At 43.0% G+C, this 23045-nt stretch overlaps 1 protein-coding gene across 8 annotated transcripts in view; it reads left to right on the forward strand.

The window, feature by feature from the left end:
- Window positions 1-1953: 1953 nt before the first annotated feature.
- Window positions 1954-23045, forward strand: part of LOC120027183 (tropomyosin alpha-3 chain) — a 37282-nt gene continuing 16190 nt past the window's right edge. The window contains exons 1-5 of one of the 8 annotated variants that reach the window (XM_038972062.1): window positions 1954-2174; window positions 3834-3959; window positions 19174-19307; window positions 22366-22483; window positions 22966-23036. In XM_038972062.1, the coding sequence (XP_038827990.1) occupies window positions 2061-2174; window positions 3834-3959; window positions 19174-19307; window positions 22366-22483; window positions 22966-23036 (563 nt within the window). In that variant the 5' untranslated portion in view covers window positions 1954-2060. Of the gene's footprint in view, window positions 2175-3833; window positions 3960-13531; window positions 14347-19173; window positions 19308-22365; window positions 22484-22965; window positions 23037-23045 lie in introns of those variants that run through there. The other 7 variants (XM_038972065.1, XM_038972063.1, XM_038972064.1 and 4 more) reach the window with 7 other exon arrangements.

Raw genomic sequence — 23045 nt, forward strand, 5'->3', positions numbered from 1 at the left:
AGTACAACCAAACTGGCTTAAATTGTTCTTACATTTAACAAGTGTGGCAACTATTAGAAGGGTTAGAAACCTTGGATGTGACCTCAGCCCTAGCCTCCAAAAATAAGGCCTATTTTCAATCAGGTCAAGCGTTAACCGGCGATAGCCGACACCCGCATAGCTGATGTTTTGGCTGTAACCTTTATTTAACTAGGCAAGTCAGTAAAGAACACATTCTTATTTACAATGACGGCATACCGGAGAACAGTGGGTTAACTGCCTTTTTCAGGGGCAGAACGACAGATTTTTACCTTGTCAGCTCGGGGATTCATTCCAGCAACCTTTCGGTTACTGGCCCAACGTTCTAACCGCTAGGCTACCTGCCTCCCCAGTGTAACTGCGTTGGAATTGGAAAATCAGTGAGAAGCTGCTCTTGATAATTGTCAGGAAGCCACACCCGTCTCACTCGCGTTTTATGTTCAGAACTAGAAAGTATAGGCTAAATAGAAAAATGACGCTCAAATTGAAAATGAGGAATTCTATCAACCTGATCTAGATGTAGATTTAATCTCACACCTCTAGTGTACGAACTTCGGCTGCATGGGATTTATTTTAATGCAACTCCGTGCAGCCAATGTTCGCTTTAGGTATAATGCCGGGAGCTGCTTGGGGATTTGACGTGTATGTCGGCTAAAGCGGATCTGATTGAGTCGAGCCCTAAGTGTTGTTAACTTTTCCACCTTGATCTAACCCCTGAACCTCTGACCTTTAACCTAACATTAACTAACCTAACATTTAAAATGGAAAGGCGTCTCTCTTTCAGTCACTGTATCTTTGGCTGTCAAGTTTATGTTTAAGAGCGTTGGAGTTTGCAGTAGGGGTGTTAGGCACATGAGCAGGTGTTGCTGAACTGTTATAAGAGTTATGAAGTAGTATAAGTTTATGACCTCAATATTTACTATGCCATGATTCTTTAGAATAAATTGTTGAGATTAAGTGCTTTCTCCTTGTTAGCATGTTTAGCGTTTCATCTCTAAATGATCCCAGTGTCTAAAATGAATTGTTCAGTTCAATAAAGTTACTTTTTAAGATGATTTGGACATGCTTATATCGGGGACATTGACTTGCAATGTGAAATGTGAAACATTTTAGCGTTTGGAGACAGTGGCCAGGTAAAAACCAAAGGATAGATTGCTGCCTTGTCGATATAATCCTTATAGGGTAACCAACCCAATATGTAATTTGGATGAATAAGGCAAGGTACTACTGTTTGGTGGTTTTGTTGCCAAGGTTGTAATTTCAAACACTGAAGCTAATATTTTCAGCAATTTAAGGTGTGCCCAGAGCTATGCTATCGGGGTTTCCTGATTTGTTATGGGAGTAACCACTACCCTGCACCCCTAGACACCTCTGTAATTCGAACCCTGTGTGTGTGTGCATGCATGCGTGTTTGGAAGACAGAAATATAACTGTTTCTTTTGTTTTATGACAGCATCTGCCTAATCCTCTATGCCCCGCTCTCATTGTCCTTCTCTATATTTCTCTCTCCCACCATCTCACTTTTTATTACTAAAAGCCCACACAGCAGGAAACTACAATATATGTTAAATATGTCAAAGAAAGTGACAGCTGACACAGGAAGACAGAGGGAAATGGATGGCTTTCTTTCTGCCGGTAGAAGTTGCCCGTATGCACAGATCTAGAATCCGCTTGCGTTCCCCAAACCTGACCTTAACCATCAGTGGAACAAGCAACATCAAGATAAGTTAATCCTACTTTATTATGGAGAGGGAGGATCAGTAGATCACTGAAGAACGGAGCTTTAAAGGATTGAGTTGGGTGGAGCCAGAAGGCTAAAGTGGGAGGTACATGTTTGTGGGTGTGGCCATCTACACTTGGGAATATATATGTTCTCTATCTATCCATGAGTTTGGTCTCTCCTCTGCTCTTTCTCCCTCCCTCCTTCTCTCCCTCTCTCTGTCTCTCCTGTTCCACTGAGTTGACCAGACTTGACTGTCCTGCACCCTGTCCTCCACCCCCTATCTTTTCTCAGTCAAAAAGCCCAAAAAACCTTCGTAAAAATGGAGGCAGTCAAGAAGAAGATGCTTATGTTGAAGCTGGATAAGGAGAATGCTCTGGACGCGGCAGAACAAGCCGATACTGACAAGAAGGCAGCTGAGGAGAGGAGCAAGCAGGTGGGCCAACAACATTAAAGAGAAGGGGGGGAGGCTCTATCATGGATAGGAACATGGACACCTTCAGCGGTCAAGGAGCTAACTATAGGCTACTACTACCCTAGGGAGCAAGACTGGTTACAATGACTTAATTTTTTTGGCGTCATGGTCAGGTTCTATATTTATTATACAAGGACATTTTTTCCGACGTCTTTTTAGTGACCAGAAAAAGACGTGTGGGTGTGTCATAATTGGCATCCCAGTCCCTATATATAACACTACTTCTGACCAGAGCCCTGTTTGTATTGTCTGTACAAGTAGAAATCCAATTAACCACCAGAAAATGTCTTTTTAACATCCCATGACAAATTTTGCCCACTGGGACAGGGATGGGGGGTGGAAGTCTTGAAAGGTGAAATGGCTTATAGGTTTCCATGATGTGGCTGTGTTATTGAAAATGGTCAGCGGAAGTCATCTGCTTAGATATAACTCGGTTACAACCCCTTGGCCTGTCATTGATAAAAGTTAAAAAAGTTCAGAAGTAATTGGTCGAACAGATGTGAAATGTTAAACCGATATTGCAATATGCTGGTTAGTGAAAGAGTCATCTCACCTGCTTTTCTAGATGTGTTTGTAACAGATTTGTATGTGTGTGTGTGTGTGTGTGTGTGTGTGTGTGTGTATATATATATATATATATATATATTATTATAGATTATTATAGATTTTTTTGTAAGGGTTTTCTTTTACATTCCAGTGATTTAATGTATTATTCTTGAAAATTAGGTAACAAATTCATGACATTACTATAAATACTAGAGGTTAGGATATGGTTAAGAATAGGACCGTGTTAACTGGACTTAACAACTGAATCCAGAGTGACCCCTGTCCAGGAAAAAAAAGACACTGGAAAATTCAAAACCAAGCTAAGACAACTTGATAGAAACTTTAGACCATATTTCTCTCATTAGCAAGGCCAGACAGGCTGTCTGTCAAGGCTGGAGTGGTTTAGCTAGTGATCTCTCCACTGAGAAATTGCGAAGAGCTAGACACTAGGATGGAATACGACAGTGGATCCTTTCACTGAGTGATTGTCCATCCAGAGGGAGTATTTATATCTAGATGGCGTTGAAGTGGAACCACGCCAGGCCTGTCATCAGGCTTTAGGTTACTTGTGACAAGAGGACAGGTGAGGCGGCTGCAGAGATGGGTTCAAATAGTATTTGTTTTCTTTCAAATACTTTTTTTTAGCTTGCCTGGCGCAATGGAGCCAATGGAATAGTCTCAAAAGTGTAAAACCGCCCATGTGCCACCCCAGGAAGGCTCATTCAAATGCTCAAAGTATTTTAAAGAAGAAAACTACTATTTGAACCCAGGCTTGGGTGACAGTCAAGATGCCTTGATGAATGGAGATGGACAGGGCTATGAGGCTATCAGTTAACAAATACTATTTTCACACTAATGAGCCGAGCTTTACTGTGCTGGCCTGGTTATGTATCCACCATAGTTGCTTGAACCTTGCTGGAAAGGTCAAGGTGAAAAGAAAATGTCAGAGTCAGCACAGTACGATTCAGGTCCGCACCATAGTGTGAAAAGAGTTTGCAAATCTCACGCGCCCTTTCTCCATCTCTCTTTCCTCTTCTTGCCCTCCCTCCTTCTCTCACTCTCTCTCTCTCTCAGCACGAGGATGAGTTGCTGCAGATGCAAAAGAAGCTGAAGGGAACTGAGGATGAGCTGGACAAATACTCTGAGGCCTTGAAGGATGCCCAGGAGAAATTGGAGGTTGCGGACAAGAAGGCTGCAGATGTAAGTGTGTTGTGTTCTTCCTAGGTCTTACATTAAGTTTTACGAGGACAATAAAATAGCTGACCCTGGACCAGTGGTTAGGTGCGACTTCTACCAACTCAGCTCCAGATAAGTAAACTTTCCTGATACCTAAAGACTTGTGTTAGCGCCAAGAACTGATTCCTAGGCTATTTGTTACGTGGGTTAACGTGGTCTTAAGGAGCAGGGACGATCCTGGTTAAACACCAGGCCGGTCACATTGGTGCCATGACCTAGATGTTGGGGTTGCTTTGGAAACGATGAGAAGTTCGAAGAGGTGTTGTGGAATTGGTCCAGTGATCATCATCAACAGCAGAGGGTGTAGAATTGGTCATTTCAGGCCTCCCGAGTGGCGCAGTGGTCTAAGGCACTGCATCGCAGTTGCTAGCTGTGCCACTAGAGATCCTGGTTCGAGTCCAGGCTCTGTCACAGCCATCTGTGACCTGGAGAACCATGGAGCAGCACACAATTGGCACAGCGTCGTCTGGGTTAGGGGAGGGTTTGACCGGCAGGGATGTCCTTGTCCTATCGCGCTCTAGTGACTGCTGTGGCGGGCCGAGCGCATGCACGCTGACACGGTCGCCAGCTGTACGGTGTTTCCTCCGGCACATTGGTGTGGCTGGCTTCCGGGTTAAGCGGGCATTGTGTCAAGAAGCGGTGCGGCTTGGTTGGGTTGTGTTTCGGAGGACGCACGGCTCTCGGCCTTCGCCTCTCCCGAGTCCGTACAGGAGATGCAGCGATGAGACAAGACTGTAACTACCAATTGGGATACCACGAAATTGGGGAGAAACATGGGTAGTCAGATCTAGTCAGATGCTTTAGTATCCCAGATGCTTTAGTAAGTTATAATAGGCTACAAATAAGAGCTTTGAACCTGGAGCAATGCAGGTTCTGTGTAGGTACCCATTAAGCATTTAGCAAGCTTGAAGGCACCAAAAGCCTCATACATGCTCATAGTACATACTGTATGTCAAAGCAAACACACGTGTGCTATGAAAACACAAGTTTATATATATATATTTTACTAGTTAAGTTGACTGAGAACTCATTTACAGGAACAACCTGGGGAATAGTTACAGGGGAGAAATTAGACAATTTGAAGCTGGGGGAAACTAGGTGGCCATGGTATGAGGGCCAGATTGGGAATTTTAAGATAAGTGCCATGGGATCTTTGGTGACCACAGAGAGTCAGGACACCCGTTTAACGTCCCATCTGAAAGACGGCACCCTACACAGGGTAACGTCCCCAATCACTTCCCTGGGGCATTGGGATATTTTATTTTAGACCAAAGGAAAACATGACTCCTACTGGCCCTCCAACACCACTTCCAGCAGCATCTGGTCTCCCATCCAGGGACCAACCAGGATCAACCCTGCTTAGCTTCAGAGGCAAGCCAGCAGTTGGATGCAGGGTGGTACACTGACCACAGGAGGTTAAACCTGGTGCCTAGTGTCTCCCCTCCCTCCCTCCCATTCCCTCCAGTCACCTATCCACAGCTGCTGCTGTTGTTTTGTCCACATATTCTGACTATGATGTCATCCAGTCGAACTGTGACTATCACACTAACCATGCTACCATTTAAGGGACAATAATCATCAATATTTTCACTAGAGTCGAGTTCGTCAAGTCTGGTCCTGGGGACCAGGCTTTTGTTCCAGCCCAGCACTAACATATCTGATTTAACTAATCAATAAGTCCTTGAGTTGAATCAGGAGTGCTGGTACTGGGCTAAAACAAAAGCTTGTACACCCTGTGGGTCCAAAGGAACAGGTTTGAAGAACACTGGATCTAGTTGCTGTTATGTTACTAGCGATAGAAACAGAAGACACTAACCATCTCCAAAGTCATCAGAGCAACAGATACTATAACCATTCCGACCTTCTGAACACATGACATTTGGATTCACGAGCCATAGTGCCTTTACCCATACATTGCCAAAGAGGGTCTGTTTTAGTTTAGTCAAGGAGTATGTGAAAACCACAGAGCCCTGCATGTTTCTAGGATAATAACTTAGTGACAGTTTTTGACTGACACTTTTAGTCCTCTTTGGTGAAAGTTCATTTTGAGCAGTAAACCGCTGGAGTTAAGGGTTAACTCTAGTGCTAGGAAGCTAAGATACAATTCAAAGGTTTGGTTTTCATGCTAATTTTGGATAGTGCACACAGGCTTTACTATCTGAACGCTCCCCAAAGAATGGAATAGAATATAACAGACCTTTTCTTGTCAATTTGCACAGATATTGTTATTTTTGCTGTGACACTAGATACAAACATGACAGACTGGGAGCAGGACAGGGTCAGCCACAGAGCGGCGCCCCTGGAGAAGTTTGGGGATTAAGGGCTTTGCTCAAGGGCACAGTTGCTGTAGATGGCATGTGAGTTACTGATGCCAGCAATCCTCTAGTTGCCAGGACACTTTTTCCACTGGGATTTGAACCTCCCGTTACCAACCTCCCTCTCTAACCTTGAGGCTATCACAACCAAGACTATACTTGGGTTGCCAATCTCATCCTAGTCCCCTCCCCCCTTTCTATTTCTTTACTGTTCTCTTCCTCTAGTTGTTTAGGTGTCTTTTTCTCATTCTACAATTTCCCTTGCATTCCCTTTATGTCTCAGTAATTCTCTCTCTTCCCTCTCTCTGTATTTCCCCTGGTTGACTGTAATGAAGTGCTTTTCTCCGGACTCTAGATATAGAACAAACAGCAGCTGTCATCATAATAATTTGTCTCAATAGGCAGAATGCATGGAATGACCATGTTGCAATACCAGAGGAGCTTAGGTGTGTGTGTGTGTGTGTTGCAGTAAATAGGTCTTGTGGTGCCTTGGAGTGATGTTACCCAATGACCCGAATGGTTTACAACCAGCCAAGGTCATTACGGGTGTTATGTGCTCTTGTCTGGTCAGTCTGCCCTACACTGTCTGTACAGTTATGTGGCAAAATCATGTGACTGTGCGTGTGTGAGCTTCAACATTGCGTTTAGTGGTCTGAAAGGGGGACAGAATGGGGCATAACAGAAATACCAGAGGAGGGGGATGTACAGCTGCCTCATTGGAGAAGACAATGCGACAGACTTACTAAATGCAAAAAACATTAAACGTTGTATATGCACTCACCTCCGTATGTATTTGGACAGTGAAGTTACATTTGTTTATTTGTCTCTTCACTCCAGCATTTTGATTTGAGTTCAAATGTTTCATATGAAGTGATAGTACAGAATGTCCTCTTTTATTTAAGGGTATTTTCATACATTGCCTTTTAGAAATGAAAACACTTTATATATCTAGTCCCCCCCATTTGAAGATGTCATAAGTATTTCAACAAATTTCAATCATATTGTATTAAAGTCTGTTTTGGTTGTGTTTCGGATAATGTTTTGCCCAAAATGAATGGTGAAAAATGTATGATGTAATTTTTGAGTAAATGTTATGGTAAATAAGAATAGATATTTTTTAACACTTCTACATTAATGAGGATGCTACCTTGATTACAGATAATCATGAATGAATAATGAATAATGACAATCATACCCCCAAAATCATGAATAAAGATCATACCCCAAAGAAAATGCTAACCTCCCATGTTATTGGTAATGGTGAGAAGTTAGCATATTTTGTTGTAGCTTCTAAACGGCATCTCACTCGCTATTACTCATTGGTTCATTAGGATTTATTAGGATTCATTTAGAAGTGTTCAGAAACATCTTATCTACTCACTTAGAAAGAAAATGACTCCAGTCATCATTCACCGTTCAGTTACTATTGGGCAAAGCATAACACAACCAAAACAAACTGCAAATGCATACAAAATGGTTGTAGTCACAAGCTTAATGTAGTCATTGCGTGCAAGAAATATGTCCAAATACCTATGATTTCTTCACATGGGTGGGACCAGATACATAAAGTGCTTTCATTTCTAAACGGTAAAACAGATATGTATAAAAAATACCTCAAATAAAAGGTGACATTATGTACTGTCGTCTCATGAAACGTTTGATCTCAAATCCAAAATGCTGGAGTATCGAGCCAAATGTACAATTTTTGCTTCACTGTCCATACGAAGGGAAGTGTTATTTTGCCTGGCTACCCATACTCCTTACTATACACCACACCCACGGACGTTAGTTTTTTCTCGTGCCCCTCGTCACCAGAAATGACTTCAATGATGGCATCCTCAGACTAAATAAAGTCTGTAGCGAACGACAGAATTTAGGGTGCATTGTCAGGTTACATGTATTTAGGTTGGCACCCACCTTCTTTCCCCTATAGCTGGTTATGTCCTAAATATCTCCCCCAGAATAGAATCATTGTTGCATAGAGACAACTAGATCAACATGAAACAATAGTGTCAAAGAGATTAGTGAAAGGCATTTATCCCTGCAGTGTATTCAGATCTCTCCAAATGCTGCTCTGCACTGTGTGTGTATTTGTGACTGTGTGTGTGCTTTTTTTCTGTGGTCCTTTTGCGTGTGCAATGTGTGTGGTTGTCTGTGTGTGTGTGTGTGTGTGTGTGTGTGTGTGTGTGTGTGTGTGTGTGTGTGTGTGTGTGTGTGTGTGTGTGTGTGTGTGTGTGTGTGTGTGTGTGTGTGTGTGTGTGTGTGTGTGTGTGTGTGTGTGTGTGTCGTTTCCAGTGTTACTGAGTCTCAGAGGAGTCAGAGTTCTAAACAGTTGGGACAGACCTCTCTTTAACCTACGTGGACCTTCTGCCTCTCTCCACATGCTCGGGATTAGCGTCATAATAAGCAACGCTAAAGGACAGTTTTATGACTGCCTGAGTATGCCTAGCTCCTTACGCTCTTGTATTAAATCACGGGTACCCAGCTTTCAGCAAGAGGGTAAAGAGCAACTCAATCTTCGCACATTAAGGAGCTCTCAAAGCTCCGGCCTTTCAGCAGCACTACTTAGCCAGCAGCTAATGGCTAAAACAAATGTCCATTCAACTCCTGCTAACAAATTTGACCTGAAATCTTGGTCTAGGAAATTTAGTCTAGATGTAGCCTACATTTTCCTCTGTCCAAATCATTAAGACCTTAAAATGGTCCACACACAAGGAAACAGTTGAAAAGAATGCACAACAGTTCAAACAGTTCACAGTTCTACAGCTGCACCATTGAGAGCATCTTGACTGGCTGCATCACTGCTTGTATGGCAACTGCACTGCCTTCACTACAGAGGGTGGTGCGGACAGCCCAGTACATCACTAAGGCGGAGCTCCCTGCCACCCAGGACCTCTACATCAGGCGGTGTGAAGGCCTGAAAAATTGTTAGACTCCAGCCTCCCAAGCCATAAACTCTTCTCTCTGCTTCCACACGGCAAGTGGTTCTGTTCCGTTTGTTTCCGTTTAAAGAAACGTTTTGCAACAGAACTGGCGGAATGAATACACCTACACACACAGTTCACTTTCATAGCAACCATATACAAACAGCATCATCACTTTGTTCGATGAATAATTCCTTCTCACATCTACGCGCTCTCCTCCTTTCACTTTTTCCCTTTGCTCGTGTACTTCAGTGCACAAAACATCTGTCTGTGACAAGGCAAAAAAATGTATCCAAGCCAAACCTTCATACCAAAACCACTAACCGCTACACAGCCTACATCAACACCATATTAGCTAACACCGTAGTCAACATAGTTACTAGAACTAAAGTGTTATTAAACGCACTCTCCCACAATCCAATCCATTTGTACAATCACACAGTACAGTAGTTACACCGGTGGGCCCCAGTGGCAATAAATGCATTAAACCAAAAGCTTACCTTCACTTGGAAAAGTTACAGTGTAGGATAACCTTAGCTAGCCAACATAAATAGCATTCCTCAGGTTTTGAGTAGGCTAATTTAGCTGCATTAGCTAGCTAAGTAAATAAGTAAGTGAAAGGTAAACTAGGAAGAAGAAGAAAATACAATGAAATATGGCTAGCTCTATCTGTCTGCTACTTCTCCTTATTTTTTTTATAAATGAATTTGTTCAAAACTGTTCAACCATTGTTTTTCTCTCTCTGAGTCAACAACTCACCACATGTTATGCACTGCAGTGCTAGCTAGCTGTAGCTTATGCTTTCAGTACTAGATTCATTCTCTGATCCTTTGATTGGATGAGCAACATGTCAGTTAATGCTGCATGAGCTTTGATAGGTTGGAGGATGTCCTCCGGAAGTCTTCATAATTACTGTTTAAGTCTATGGAAGTGGGTGAGAACCATGAGCCTCCTAAGTTTTGTATCTTACCCAGAGGAGGACAGAAGCTAGCTGTCCTCCTGCTACAGAATGGTGCTACCCTACAGAGTGCTATTGAGGCTACTGTAGACCTTCATTGCAAAACATTGTGTTTTAATCAGTTATTTGGTGACATTCATATATTTAGTAGTTTCATATAAAAAGGATGGATAGCTTTTAATGTTTCACTATTTTATGTTTTTTGCAATTCACTGAGTATGATGGTCCTCCCCTTCCTCCTCTGGGGAGCCTACACGGACGCACACACATTCATACTGACTCTACACGCACGCACGCACGCACGCATGCACGCAATCATTATATACGCTGTTGCTACTCTGTTTATCATTTATCCTGATGCCTAGTCACCCTACCCCTATACATATATAATTATACCACTCCAGTATCCCTGCACATTGTAAAGATGGTATTGGCAGACCCTGGAACTGACCCTGTATATAGCTTACTTACTTTTTTGTTCCACTTGACTTTTTTTATTTATTGATTTATTTTATAGTACTACTGGATTATTGGGAAAGAGCAAAAAAGGCATTTCACTGTACTTGTGCATGTGACAATGAAACTTTAAACGTGAAAATAGCCTCAACTTAACTAAGACACAAATGTCATGGAATAATTTTTATAATTTTTTCAATAAACTTACTGTTACAAACTTAGTTCTACATCTAATTAGACCTATATACAAGTAACATTTCACAGTTATGTAAATGTATAGGGATACTTTGTCCATAGCAATGCAGAATCACTGACCACATTTACATGCACACCAAATATCCCGTTATTTTTCAGAATACTCAAGTATTCTTTTTGAGTTGACTCATATAAACATTATATCCCGTTTACAATAAAAAGCTTGTATTCAGGTTGAGAACCCCGGATAAGATGCTTAGGATATGCTGATCTAAAACGGGATATTGTGGCATGTAAAAGTCTTGTCCCGTTTAGTCCCATAATATACGAAACTGAGCCTGCGCGGACCGTGAAAAACCGCGTCCTGCGCATGCTCAGTTTCGCATATTATGGGTGTAGAGTGACGTTTTCATCTGCTTGTCAAATCAAATCACTTCAAAAAGTAGGCTACCTGCGCAGTTTGATCAACAATAATAATTTAGCCTATTATAATTAATTTACTATAATTTAAATTAAGTTTATACTTATAATTTCCGACATTTGGTAGGCCATTTGTTTGTCAACTACGTTTGATACACGCAGCTTCTCTTCTGTCACAACGTGTTGCCCCAAAATACTAAATAAAGTAGAATAATGTCAGACATTGATCGAATGAATGCATTAGTAATCTAGATAACAGCAGTAAAGTTGTCTGTTTCGTTTAGGGACCGGGGAGAAAATGCAATTTCTCCAAAACAGTGGAATGATTGATCCTGTACAAATGTCACGACTTCCGCCGAAGTTGGCTCCCCTGCCTGTTCGGGCGGTGCTCGGCGGTCGTCGTCACCGTCCTACTAGCCGCCACCGATCCCTTTTTCGTTTGTCTGTTTGTTTTGTCTTATTAGTTTCACTTGTGTTTCTGTTGTTTTCGTTTAATGAGCTTCCCTATATTTAGTAGGTAGACCCGCCCTTGTTTTGTGCGGGATTGTCTTTATTTTGTTACGTGTGTGCATTGTAGGCTGAGGTGGATTTTCTTTCTTACACTTTACACCCTGTGGTTTTTGGGTTGTCACGTTGTGTGTCCGCGCCCTGTGATGTTGGGCTTATATTTTGTGTGTGCCTTACTAAAGAGCGCTATACCCCAGTGGAACTTTCTCTGCGTCTGATTCCTGCACCCACCTAGTCCCGCGTGACAACAAAATTCAATTGAATTGGATTTATTTTGTGCAACAGACAAAAACAACAAAATGCACAATGCGGACCCAGAGGATATCACTTGGAAGTATTAATTAAAACGCTTGTTTCCAAAGTGGTCCTCGATGGTTCATCGTGTGTGACTGTGCTTGGTATGTGTACATTTGTCCTAATGTCATGAGTTTGACCAGTTTTAAGGAAATTAAAAAGCTGATAAAACGGCAAAACACTCTTCTGATAAGACTTCAGCTCGTCTTGGTTGCATATTTTATGTGGTTGAAATACTGTGCTTGCATAACGGTGTAAAAAAAACAACATTCATTTGCATTTTCTCAATAGATGCTGAAATAAATATGTATCCACTACATGTGAGAGGTTATAGGCCTAGAGTCAGTGTCCATATTTGTTACTATTTCATTTAACCCATATGAATTTAAATTAGGAATATTCTGTTTATTCATGACTACAGTTATACTCATGAGAAGAATATCAAAGGTGCATGTAAACAGCTTATCCCGAATAAAACCTTAGCGGGATATGAGCTTCTATTCGGAATACTGTGTGCATGTAAACGTGGTCAATGTGCAGACACTCACTCAACGTCTAAAATTGTCTCAGTGCCAAACATGTGGTCTGGGGCGACACTTGGTGGTCACAACTGGAAGTGCAAGTGGACAATCAATTCACCTACTGAGAACCATTCACACGAGTGAACAACAAGGTCGTGTTTTTTAGGCACCAAACGGAAGAAAACAAGGAGGGACTACCTTGAGTTGAACAATAAGAAATGCTTATTTTCTTTTTCTCTTGCAAACGGTTTTAATCTTTTCAATTGAGTGCCTTAACAAACACAATCCTGGTAGTGAGAGACAGGAAGGGAGGGCCAAGGCCTGTTTGAAACACAGTCACCTTCACAGCTCTGTTTATTCACTGAAATTGAAGAGTTCAATTCCATTCAAAACACTTTATCTCACAAGGAAATATTATTTTGGGCATAATTGAAATATTAGCTAGGCCTGATGTTTTCATAACCCATCTTTAAACCAAAATGTAACAAGACTGTGCATTTTCTTGTTTTATATCACACTGAATTTAGTGATGGTTCACAAGTAGTGACTTGATTTGTGTGTGTGTGTTCTGGTGCATGTCTCAGCATCCTCAAGTTGTTGTGCAACAGGAAGGAATGGAGAGGCTGTCATATTTGGTGTCTGGAGGCTTCAGGTATAATGTGTTGACAAGCAAACAAATGTACACATACAACGCACATAGTCACACATGATGAACAAGTAGGCATACCATACAAAATAGCCTGGAGATAGACACACACACACCATTCAAACAAATGTGTACTAAATCGTGATGTTGAGATTCTCATGCAGGTGAATCCCCCTTACATGTACTTTATCATAGGCTACCTCGGGAGTGGCTTGGAATGCGAGTGATTTATAAATGATACGTCACTTCACCTGGTCAGGACACGTGTAACCAAGGAGTGCCTTCCGGTCGAAGAGACATTGTGCTCAATGCGCTGACGGTATCATTTTTTACTTTCCTTCTGGGGACCAACTAGTGTTCTAGGGGCTGACTCTGGATCAGCATTCCAGTTTATTGTCTACGCCAGACATTTGGGTGTGGAGCAAGTCGGAAGTGGGTTGAAAAGGAAAGAGCTGAACCAAGCGGGCAGGGCATAGTGATTTGGAGACAGTGGAGAGAACGGACAGCAAATCCCTTGTTTAAGGCAATTTTTAATTCATTCGTTTGATTGAGCTTAAATTATAACCACGTGCAATCGAAAGAATTCGTCCCATTTTCCACAGCGGAAGCCAATGAATTGGGACTGTTCGCTTGCCACGTCTGTAGAATAAAAAAAACTAAAACATTTTCGCGTCTTCCTGGCAAATGATAGCAGCAGAAACTATTTAAAACATCTAACCGGATTATGCTACTTTAAAAACACGAATTTTGAACGAAATTAGGTTAGACCAGTGTCAATTTTAAGTGCGTTATTGAGTGTCCCTGCTGTTTGGAGGAAGAACGCATATTCCCACGCCACTACCCTACTACAATCAACGTTTGACCATTTGGCAGGGCGTTGCTGCTTTTTTTTTCTCCCGTTCTGAAGAACTCGTGCCGAAGTTAACACTTTTTAAAGGGGGAAAAACTAAATTGGACTAGCCTACTCTCACAAACACAAAAAAATGTCTGGAAACAACAGTATCGACGCGGTTAAGCGAAAGATCAAAGTTTTACAGCAACAGGCAGATGAAGCCGAAGAGCGAGCTGAACTTCTTCAGAGACAGGTCGAGGTGGAGAAAACATCAAGAGAACAGGTAAAATGATATTTTAGAATCATCCATCGACATTCCCATTTTTTTTGTTTTTTGGCATTCCGACAATATTAGATCGACGTGCGCAGATAGGCTACATTGTTTCTTTTTTTATTGTATACTACCACTGGGACTGGGTTGTCATTCATGCAAGTAATTAACCTTTTAACGTTACACCTCCGCCCTACAAGGAGCCTATTGACATGGGAATTTTCGTAGCAGGTTAGGACAGTGGTACCCAACCGTTATCTGTTACTGTACCACCACCAACATCTTACTCTGCCGGAGTACACCTGAAGTATCCTCTCGTGCATTTTACCAGTATATTTATGGTATCATAAAGGCCAAGTCTTAGTACCGCTGGTTGGGAACCACAGGGTTAGGAGCGCAATTTCGCTAAACCTTTTCCTAACCTTAACCTAATTCTCCTAACATGCTACGAAAAAGTCATTTCCGGTCGTAGCTGTATCGAAGTGAGGTGTTTTTAGGTAATCTCCTATTGACACCTTTCAAATGGGTTGTGTATTGTTGAGTGCATTACAAAGGAATTCTTAGTGTAAGGTGTTGCGCAAAATGGGTGGGGACTTTATGACCATTTTTTTTTTTTTTTTGCAGTCATTGAGAGACTGGGCCTTAAAGTAACTGTTCAGTTTTTGCGGACATGACCTGTAATTAATTACAATATGGGTTTAATAGTTTGGTAATTATGTGTGTTAAAACAAATCTTTTCTGTGTTGGAATGGTGTGGGCCTACACAGATCATTCAAAATATTAACACAAGTAGACCACTAATTGGCCAGCGCATCCTCATCAGGAGGATGATGACATTCTCTGAGGAAATAGTATATATATTTTTTGACTTTCTGTTTGACTTTGTTTCCGAATAGTTTTCTCTAATTTATGCTTTGGCCCCATACAAGTATCGGATGAGTCAACAACAACATTTGGTTATGAGTTAAAAGAATATTAACGTTTAAAAGTTAGATTTTCACTGGACAGTTACTTTAAGCCAAATATACTGAGGGGGATTTGATAAATGCCCCGGATGAACCTGGTTAGTGTTGATTGTATTTGTTTTGGAACTGGGCTGCTTCCCAGACTTGAGCCAGGTGCCCAGTTTTGGCCGAAGGTGAAGTCTGCTCAAACCAAAAGTGGTGTAGGTTAAACATGTGGAGTAATGAGTAGGATTCTGTTTTCACATGCAAAAGTGATTGCTTTGGATAACAAGGCTTTATCTGCCTTCCCAATGAAACTAGTTTGAAAATGCAACATATTTTGTGTTTCCCCAATATGCATTTAGCAGAGGCACGCCGCTGCTAAATCGTGGCCGCCCCAGGAAGACACTTTAGCAAAGAGTCAAGTCTACAAAACTTAGTGCACTCAGTCCGTAACATATTTTAGTTTTGGGGACAAAACTGTATTTAAATCCAATGTTTCATCAATGAGAGAATTAGCAGAATGTAATCTAGCTCAATCTTCTCCTCAGTGGTGTGACTTTATCTATCGTCTGTTTCATACATTTCCTTCAATTCGCAAGAGGCTGAGACACGTAACTTTCCACAACTAATTTGCCTTATAGCCTTTTTCTAAAATAGATTAAATAAAACCTTTTCATCACTCTTCACACAATATTCAATTTTGATAAAGCAAAAACAGGTTTAGAGATTTTCGCAAATGTATTAAAAATAAAGAACAAATAACATTTACCTAAGTAGTCATACCCTTTACTCAGTACTTTGTTGAAGCACCTTTTGGCAGTGATTACAGCCTCAAGTCTTCTTGGGTATGACGTTACAAGCTTGACACACCTGTATATAGGGAGTTTCTCCCATTATTCTCTGCAGATCCTCTCAAGCTCTGTTAAGTTGGATGGGGAGCGTCACGACACAGCTATTTTCAGGTCTCCAGAGATGTTCGATCGGGTTCAAGTCTGGCCTCTGGCTGGGTCACTCAAGGACATTCGGAGACTTGTCCCGAAGCCACTCCTGCGTTGTCTTGGCTGTGTGCTTAGGGTCGTTGTCCTATTGGAAGGTGAACCATGCCCCAGTTTGTGGTCTTGAGCGCTCTGGAGCAGGTTTTTATCAAGGATCTCTCTGTACTGGGTTCGAGTCCAGGCTCGGTCGCGGAGACCCATGGGGCGGTGCACGATTGGCCCAGCGTCTCCCGGGTTAGGGGAGGGTTTGGCCGGCAGGGATGTCCTTGTCCCATCGCACACTAGCGACTCCTGTGGCGGGCCGGGCGCAGTGTACAGTGTTTCCTCCGACACATTGGTGCGGCTGGCTTCCGGGTTAAGTGGGCATTGTGTCAAGAAGCAGTGCTCCTTGGTTGGGTTGTATTTCGGAGGACGCACGGCTCTCGACCTTCGCCTCTCCGAGTCCGTACGGGAGTTGCAGCAATGAGACAAGACTAACTACCAATTGGATACCACAAAATTAGGGAGGAAAAAAGGGTAAAAAAAATCTCTCTGTACTTTGCTCCGTTCATCTTTCCCTCGATCCTGACTAGTCTCCCAGTCCCTGCCGCTGAAAAACATCCCCACAGCATGATGCTGCCACCACCAAGCTTCACCGTAGGGATGGTGGCAGGTTTCCTCCAGACGTGACGCTTGGCATTCAGGCCAAAGAGTTCAATCTTGGTTTCATCAGACCAGAGAATCTTGTTTCTCATGATCCGAGAGTCTTTAGGTGCCTTTTGGCAAACTCCAAGCCTGCTGTCATGTGCCTTTTACTGAGGAGTGGCTTCTGTCTGGCCACTCTACCATACAGGCCTGATTTGGTGGAGTGCTGCAGAGATGGTTGTCCTTCTGGAAGGTAGGTTCTCCACATAGGAACTCTGGAGGTCTGTCAGAGGGACCATCGGGTTCTTGGTCACCTCCTTGACCAAGGCACTTCTCCCCTGATTGCTCAGTTTGGCTGGGCGGCCAGCTCTAGGAAGAGTCTTCCATTTAAGAGTGATGGAGGCCACGGTGATATCAAATTGTATTTATTACATGTGCCGAATATAACAGGTAGACCTGTTATCTGCTTACTTAAAAAAAAAAAAAACATTTTAAGAGCAATAAAATAACAATAGCGAGGCTATATATGTAACAGTATAACTTTATGCCGTCCCCTCGCCCCGGGCGCGAACCAGGGACCCTCTGCACACATCAACACCGGTCGCCCACGAAGCATCGTTACCCATCGCTCCACAAAGGCCGCGGCCCTTGCAGAGCAAGGGGAACCACTACTTCTAGGTTTCAGAGCAAGTGACGTAACCGATTTGAAAGGCTATTAGCGCATACCACCGCTAACTAGCTAGCCATTTCACATCTGTTACACTCACCCCCCTTCAACCTCCTCCTTTTCCGCAGCAACCAGTGATCCGGGTCAACAGCATCAATGTATCAGTATAACTTTAAACCGTCCCCTCGCCCCGACACGGGCGCGAACCAGGGACCCTCTGCACACATCAACACCGGTCGCCCACGAAGCATCGTTACCCATCGCTCCACAAAGGCCGCGGCCCTTGCAGAGCAAGGGGAACCACTACTTCTAGGTTTCAGAGCAAGTGACGTAACCGATTTGAAAGGCTATTAGCGCGTATCACCGCTAACTAGCTAGCCATTTCACATCCGTTACATATACAGGGGGTACCGGTAAGTTTAGGTAATTGAGGTTATATGTAGGTGGAGTTACTAAAATGACTATGCATAGATAATAACAGAGTAGCAGCAGCGTAGAAGAGGGGGGTGGGCAATGCAAATAGTCTGGGTAGCCATTTGATGAGATGTTCAGGAGTCTTATGGCTTGGGGTTAGTAACTGTTTAGAAGCCTCTTGGACCTAGACCTGGCGCTCCGGTACTGCTTGCCGTGCGGTAGCAGAGAGAACAGTATGACTAACTTCAGAGGTACTGGTGGGAGGGATATCATGTTGCGATTGACCAATCAAAGCTCACTATAGATTCCAGGCCCTACTGGATTGGATCACCTAGCATGCTTGCTAGGACCGTCATGAGGGCATGACGGTCCCCCTTGTTCGCAATGGGAGGTACTTACCCACAGGCTTGCCCTGGTAAGTACCTCTGAAGTTGTTCAATTTCTCTCCCATTTAGGCGTGTTTTGCCCCGTCTGGAAGTTAATTCTGTTCGATTTGAAACCAGGCTGCCTTCCGGGCGTGAGCCAAGTGCCCTGCTCTGTCCAACGGAGAAGTCGGCTCCAAACAAAAGTGACAGTAAAGGACGTGTAGGATTCTGTGTTTTCACGTGCAAAAGTAATTTGATAACGCTTTATCCGTCTCCCCAAGGATAACTAGATAAAGCTTCAGACATTTATTTTATGGAAAACCCGTCCCAGCGTAATAGAACTCCCTCACTAATGTGCAGCTATAGGCACACTGGATTGTGGTCATTGTAGTTGATTACCACATGTTCTGCTCTCAACTAATACGTATATTGACCTGTTACAAATGACATCTTACTACATCTTCCAACAGTTAATGCTTGATAGAGAAACGGTGCGTTGAGCTCACCTGATACAAAGTAACAGATTCTGCAGTGTTGTTACACTGAACATAACCAGTGTACTGGATGGATGCGTGTGAGAATATCAAGGGGAATAAATGGTCATCTGACTGGAGCATTGTGTCTAGCCTCCTACATCGGTGGACAACGTGAGATGTGATGCAATGTTAAAAGTGCTTTGACCACTAGAAAAAGCACTATATAAATCATATCATGGCATATACAGTAAATCTTATGTTCTAAGAGGGGTTGGGGTCAATTCCATTTAAATTTGAGGCTAAATGTCATTATACGTCCTACTCTTTCCCTTCTCCCCCTCCCTGATACAGGCTGAGGCTGAAGTTGCTTCCCTGAACAGGCGCATCCAGCTGGTTGAGGAGGAGTTGGACAGGGCCCAGGAGAGACTGGCGACCGCTCTGCAGAAACTGGAGGAGGCAGAGAAGGCTGCGGATGAAAGTGAGAGGTCAGTGGAACACAGCGCACGTGAACAGAAAGGGGAAAACACTGCAATTCTCCAAACACCACTGTTTTAAAGGGATACTTCGGGATTTTGGCAATGATGCCCCTTTTCTCCCCTAGGGTCAGATGAACTCGTGGATACCATTTTTATGTCTGTGTCCAGTATGAATGAAATTAGAGGTAGTTTTGCGAGCCATTGCTAACTAGCGTTACCCACAGACTTCCAGTCATCTGTTAGCATGCAACAACATCTATTTACTCTTGCCAGCAAGTATGAATTATAAACCAACCAGGGCTTTCTGCAGCTCTATCGTAGCCTGGTCAACTGTTGGAAATGGTGTAAGTATCATCAAATCAAATTTGTTTATATAGCTCTTCTTACATCAGCTGATATCTCAGTGCTGTACAGAAACCTAGCCTAAAACCCCAAACAGCAAGCAATGCAGGTGTAGAAGCACGGTGGCTAGGAAAAACTCCCTAGAAAGGCCAAAACCTAGGAAGAAACCTAGAGGAACCAGGCTATGAGGGGTGGCCAGTCCTCTTCTGGCTGTGCCGGGTGGAGATTATAACAGAACATGGCCAAGATGTTCAAATGTTCATAAATGACCAGCATGGTCAAATAATAATCACAGTAGTTGTCGAGGGTGCAGCAAGTCAGCACCTCAGGAGTAAATGTCAGTTGGCTTTTCATAGCCGATCATTTAGAGTATCTCTACCGCTCCTGTCTCTAGAGTGTTGAAAACAGCAGGTCTGGGACAGGTAGCACGTCCGGTGAACAGGTCAGGGTTCCATAGCCGCAGGCAGAACAGTTGAACCTGGAGCAGCAGCACGGCCAGGTGGACTGGGGACAGCAAGGAGTTATCATGACAGGTAGTCCTGAGGCATGGTCCTAGGGCTCAGGTCCTAAATCAAAGGTCCTAAATCAAGTCATCTGCATAGAGTTGTATACACTTGTACTTGTTTGAAATAGGACTAATATAAGCACACACAAATTATTTATCGAAGGCCTTATGCAGCAAAGGAAGCATGACTTTTTAACATGGGATCCCATGAAGTAAGACATATTGAAAAATAGGGGACTTGGCCTCAGTCACTATGGTCTGAACCAGGGATGGGCAACTTTGATGGGGGTGGGGGCACAAAAATCGGAGGGGCCACAGTGGCTTGTGGGTCTGCGGGCCTACAGTACCAGTCAGAAGTTTGGACACACCTACTCATTCAGGTTTTTCCTTTATTAATTTTTTTCTACAATGTAGAATAATAATTAAGACAACTATGAAGTAACACATGGAATCATGTAACCAAAGTTTTAAACAAATCAAAATATATTTTTGATTCTTCAAAGTAGCCACCGTTTGCCTTGATGATAGCTTTGCACACACTTGGCATTCTCTCAACCAGCTTCATGAGGAACGGTCTTAAAGGAGTTCCTTCATATGATGAGCACTTCTTGGCTGCTTTTCCTTCACCCCAACTCATCCCAAACCATAAATCAATCAAATGTATTGATGAAGCCCTTTGTACATCAGCTGATTTCACAAAGCGCTACACAGAAACCCAGCCTAAAACCCCAAACAGCAAGCAATACAGATGTAGAAGCACGGTGGCTAGTAAAAACTCCCTAATAAAGGAAGAAACCTAGAGAGGAACCAGTCTCGGTTGGGGGACCAGTCCTCTTCTGGCTGTGCCAGGTTGAGATTATAACAGTACATGGCCAAGATGTTCAAACGTTCATAGATGACCAGCAGAGTCTAATAATAATAATCACAGTGGTTGTAGAGGGTGCAGCAGGTCAGCACCTCAGGAGTAAAAAATATATCTTTTGATTTGTTTAATACTTTTTTGGTTACTACATGATTCCATTTGTTATTTCATAGTTTTGATGTCTTCACTTCTACAATGTAGAAGATAGTAAAAATAAAGAAAAACCCTTGAATGAGTGTGTCCAAACTTTTGACTGGTCCTGTAAATGCGGGCTGCCAGTTGCCCATCCCTAGTCAGTTTGTCGTTGTTGGACTGGAAGTGAAAGCACATGGGCGCAGCGATGGCACAGACAAAAGGGGAAACGCATACACATCACGGGGGTATAAATCTGAAGGATTTGTTTAGAACTTCCCCTCAAATATGATGAGAGCATGTCCAGTGGGAAGAGAGCATGTCCAGTGGGAAGAGAGCATGTCCAGTGGGAAGAGAGCATGTCCAGTGGGAAGAGAGCATGTCCAGTGGGAAGAGAGCATGTCCAGTGGCGAGAAGATGGAGCTAGATGAAACTTGGCCAACATTCTGCTAATTTTGTCATAGAATGTTTAATCACTCACAAAATAACTTTCTGTTCCCAAAACTAGAATCTGTTATAGAGTGCACTAAGTTTTGCCGTAGTTTCTAAAAATGTTGTTTAGGAGTGCAAGGGCGAATTGAGTTATTGCATACGTGCTCTTCAGACTTTGCATTCCCTAACGGGAATATGCAAATACATGCTACAACGTGCCAATAGGCTCTCACTAGCTCGTGCTTGGCTCATCCCACCTCTTTGCTTGTTCCGCCCATTGTGCTTAATTTGTTCCAATTGGAAACGATGCCGGTTGATACTTCTTGGGTTAGTTACCAGTATCTTTGACGATTGTGTATTTGTCATCAAAAAGAAAGGACCAAGGCACTCTTCATATAATTAATTAAAAAGCCTTTATTCGTATGGCATGTTCAATAGAAACAACGTTTTTTAAAAACCGACGCGTTTCGGCTGCATGGCCTTCGTCAGGGAGTTGATTGTGTATTTGTGTTTGGTCTCGCTATCTTCTGTTAATTGATTGGATGTCTTTCTCTGCACCGTTGAGTTTCTCCCTCATTGTGCCTCCCAGAGTGTGTGAAATGTAGTGTCACATGCTGCTGACAGTGTGCAATATTAAGATTGTGTGTTTAGTTTGACAAATATCCAAAGTCTAATATTGAGTATTGGCGTATTACCACAGTGTTACACTGTTACGATAGGATACGAGAAATGTAAGTTTCAATACCAAATGAATTCCTACATGATACATTACATCTAACGTGTGTTTGTTCCAGGGGCATGAAGGTGATTGAGAACAGGGCCCTGAAGGATGAGGAGAAGATGGAGCTACAGGAGATCCAGCTGAAAGAGGCCAAGCACATTGCTGAGGAGGCTGACCGCAAGTACGAGGAGGTGAGGATATCTCACACACACACACACACACTGCAGGGTTCTCCTCAGAATGAATAGAATTGCCTGCTGTGCCTGAACTATCCTCGGATAGTTGAGCAACATTGCTGAGAAAAGTTCATACAATATGCGTGTTGCAATTGGTATGATCATGTACACACACACACACACACACACACACACACACACACACACACACACACACAATGCTTTAGTACAACCTCATATGCGCGCACACACACGGACTCAATGAGGTAACATCGAGACACAGAAGTGGATTAGGGCATCATCGCATACTTTTCTTCTCACGCGAGGCTGTAAGCTCACTAGTACAGTTTTGCCCTAGAGGTACCCAATTTATATCCACAGTGGGCATCTCTACTCACACTTCACCTGTACACCATCTGCGGCCATCTTGCGAGCAATTGTTTCCATCTGCCTTCTTGTGCAACTGGCAGTAAATAATTGTGTGTGTGCGTCTACAGGTGGCTCGTAAGCTGCTGATCATCGAGGGGGATCACGAGCGCACAGAGGAGAGGGCAGAGCTTGCTGAGGCGTGAGTGTC

Source organism: Salvelinus namaycush, chromosome 32 (genome assembly GCF_016432855.1).
Source record: "Salvelinus namaycush isolate Seneca chromosome 32, SaNama_1.0, whole genome shotgun sequence".
Lineage (NCBI taxonomy): Eukaryota > Metazoa > Chordata > Actinopteri > Salmoniformes > Salmonidae > Salvelinus > Salvelinus namaycush.